The sequence below is a fragment of the Arabidopsis lyrata genome (genome assembly GCF_000004255.2).
Source record: "Arabidopsis lyrata subsp. lyrata unplaced genomic scaffold ARALYscaffold_278, whole genome shotgun sequence".
Lineage (NCBI taxonomy): Eukaryota > Viridiplantae > Streptophyta > Magnoliopsida > Brassicales > Brassicaceae > Arabidopsis > Arabidopsis lyrata.
This window is the reverse complement of record NW_003302355.1, coordinates 9619-11661: the sequence shown is the minus strand read 5'-3', so window position 1 is coordinate 11661 and position 2043 is coordinate 9619. Positions and strand designations below refer to the sequence as shown.

The 2043-nt window shown below is 40.6% G+C and overlaps 2 protein-coding genes across 2 annotated transcripts; one reads left to right on the top strand and one right to left on the bottom strand.

The window, feature by feature from the left end:
• Positions 1–12: 12 nt before the first annotated feature.
• LOC9298709 (major pollen allergen Ole e 10) lies at positions 13–492 on the top strand (the record flags this gene model as incomplete). The annotated part of the gene is made up of 1 exon (XM_002862588.2): positions 13–492. A coding segment is annotated over one exon (363 nt), but the record flags the coding sequence as incomplete, so codon positions are not given.
• A 72-nt stretch (positions 493–564) lies between these two features.
• LOC9298710 (UDP-glycosyltransferase 71D1) lies at positions 565–2037 on the bottom strand. The gene has a single exon (XM_021015993.1). It carries the CDS (start codon positions 1951–1953, stop codon positions 664–666), a length of 1290 nt encoding a protein of 429 aa, XP_020871652.1. The 5' UTR covers positions 1954–2037; the 3' UTR covers positions 565–663.
• Positions 2038–2043: the final 6 nt, after the last annotated feature.

The following is a 2043-nucleotide window of genomic DNA, read 5'->3' as shown; positions in this document are numbered from 1 at the left end:
TTTTTATTCATTATTAAGAGATGGCGAAACGTGTCGCCGTTGTTGACGTTCATAGTAATCCTCCTATCATCCATCATGATCAACCACCTTCCCGTAGCAAGCTCAAAACAATGGTGTGTATCAATGCAGACGGCGAAGGATGAGCAGCTAGAAGATAATATCGGTTTTGCGTGCGCTAATGGAGTTGATTGTAGACCAATCCTACCAAGTGGAGCATGTTTTAAGCCCAATACTACAATAAGCCATGCTTCATATTTGATGAATTCTTACTACGAACAACATGGTCGAACCAACAATTCATGCTTTTTCTTTTTCCCAAATAGTGCCATGCTCACTTCCACAGACCCTAGTTACAATCACTGTATCTATAAATAGGTGATCCGTGGAATACGACATGCTAGGAGCCTAGGATGAATAATTACGATATGTTTTTTTTTTTGTTTCTGCTATGTTTTGCCTATCTATAGTTAGTTACACAAACTTCAGATTTTCTTCGAATGTTTTTTTAATTGATAAAGTGTTCCTTTGGTGTGTTGTTCTAAGATATTGCAATAAAAACAAAGATTGATTCAACAATAAAAACAATCAAATCTCAGCAAAATTCATTCGCAGATGTTTCAAGAACAAGTTTTAGTATAAAGTAACTTATTGGACAAGAAAAGGCTAGAGCTTAATTCCTATCACGTCATGTATGAATTTCTCAATAGCCGAGTACGAAGATCCACCATTATACGTAGCTTTCCGCGCCATCTTCGAGATATCCATCACTCTCTTCCTCACAACATTATTATCCTTGCTCATTACACAACGAATAGCAGTCTCTATCTCGTTTGCATTTACTATTTCATCGCTATATACCCTGTAATCAAGCTTCAGCTCCACTGCGAGCTCTAGTTCCTTAACCATCAGAAACGCATTGAGCTGTTGCTCTGCATACATTGGCCATGTCACAATTGGCACACCAAACCATAAACTCTCTACTATTGAGTTCCATCCACAATGAGACACAAAACCTCCAACTGCTTTATGGGCCAGTATTTCCACCTGAGGAGACCAACCGCATATCATTCCCCGTCCACTGACACGGTCAAGGAATCCCTCGGGAAAAAGATCATCGTTCGTCATTTCTTCAGTACGAAGTGACCAGAGGAATCTGTACTGACAGAGCTCAAGTGCATGAGCTATTTCCTTCACTAGAGGACGTCTGAACCTGCCCATACTCCCAAAACAAAGGAATACAACCGATGCATCGGGCTGATCATCAAGCCATTTCATCAACTCGTCACGACGGGCCAGGTCCTGCTCTGGATGAGGCTGGGCCTTCAAGTCAAATACGGGGCCAACAGCATAAACAGAAGGGTAACTCCGTTCATCAAGAAAGTGATTGACAGAGTAAGGCTCAATATCAAAGGAAGAATTCACTAAGATTCCATTAGCCTTTGTAAACAATATAGCCAGTTTAATGTAAGCATCATAACCGTCTTCAACAAACAGAGCTGATGGCAGAACATTGGCTGGGACAGGGTTTACAAAGCCAGGAATCGACAACATTTCCTCGGAGTTTCTTACAAAAACCGATGTATCTTTACTATGTCGATCTGCTAGATACTTCATCATCGCTAAGAACCCGGAATTTGTAGTCAAGAACACATAGAAAGGAAGACTTATTACCTCTTTTGCAACGTCAATCATGGGGAGACAGAAAAAATCAGCAACAAATCCCTTGACCTTAACTCCATCCAATGCAAGAGAAGATAAAATATCCATGACTATATTTCTCACAAGAGGGATATTCTTCTCAATAACATCATATACATAAGCTTCCACAGACTGTGTACCACCAAGTGTAGGTTTCTCCTCTAACTCAGGGACATCAATGAATCTAACAAAGGGCTGAGAAGAGGCCATAGATTTAACATAAGTGTCTAGATGTGACTGACCTTGTAGCTTCATCAAGAGGATTGTGATACGGATCCTATCATCTTGCTCAATGAGACGCCTAACAAATTCAAGAAACGGGAACAGGATGACCAACGGTTGGTG

Excerpts from the sequence above, each read along its gene's own strand:
- LOC9298710 (XM_021015993.1), bottom strand. The coding sequence starts at position 1,953 with ATGAAGCTACAAGGTCAGTCACATCTAGACACTTATGTTAAATCTATG.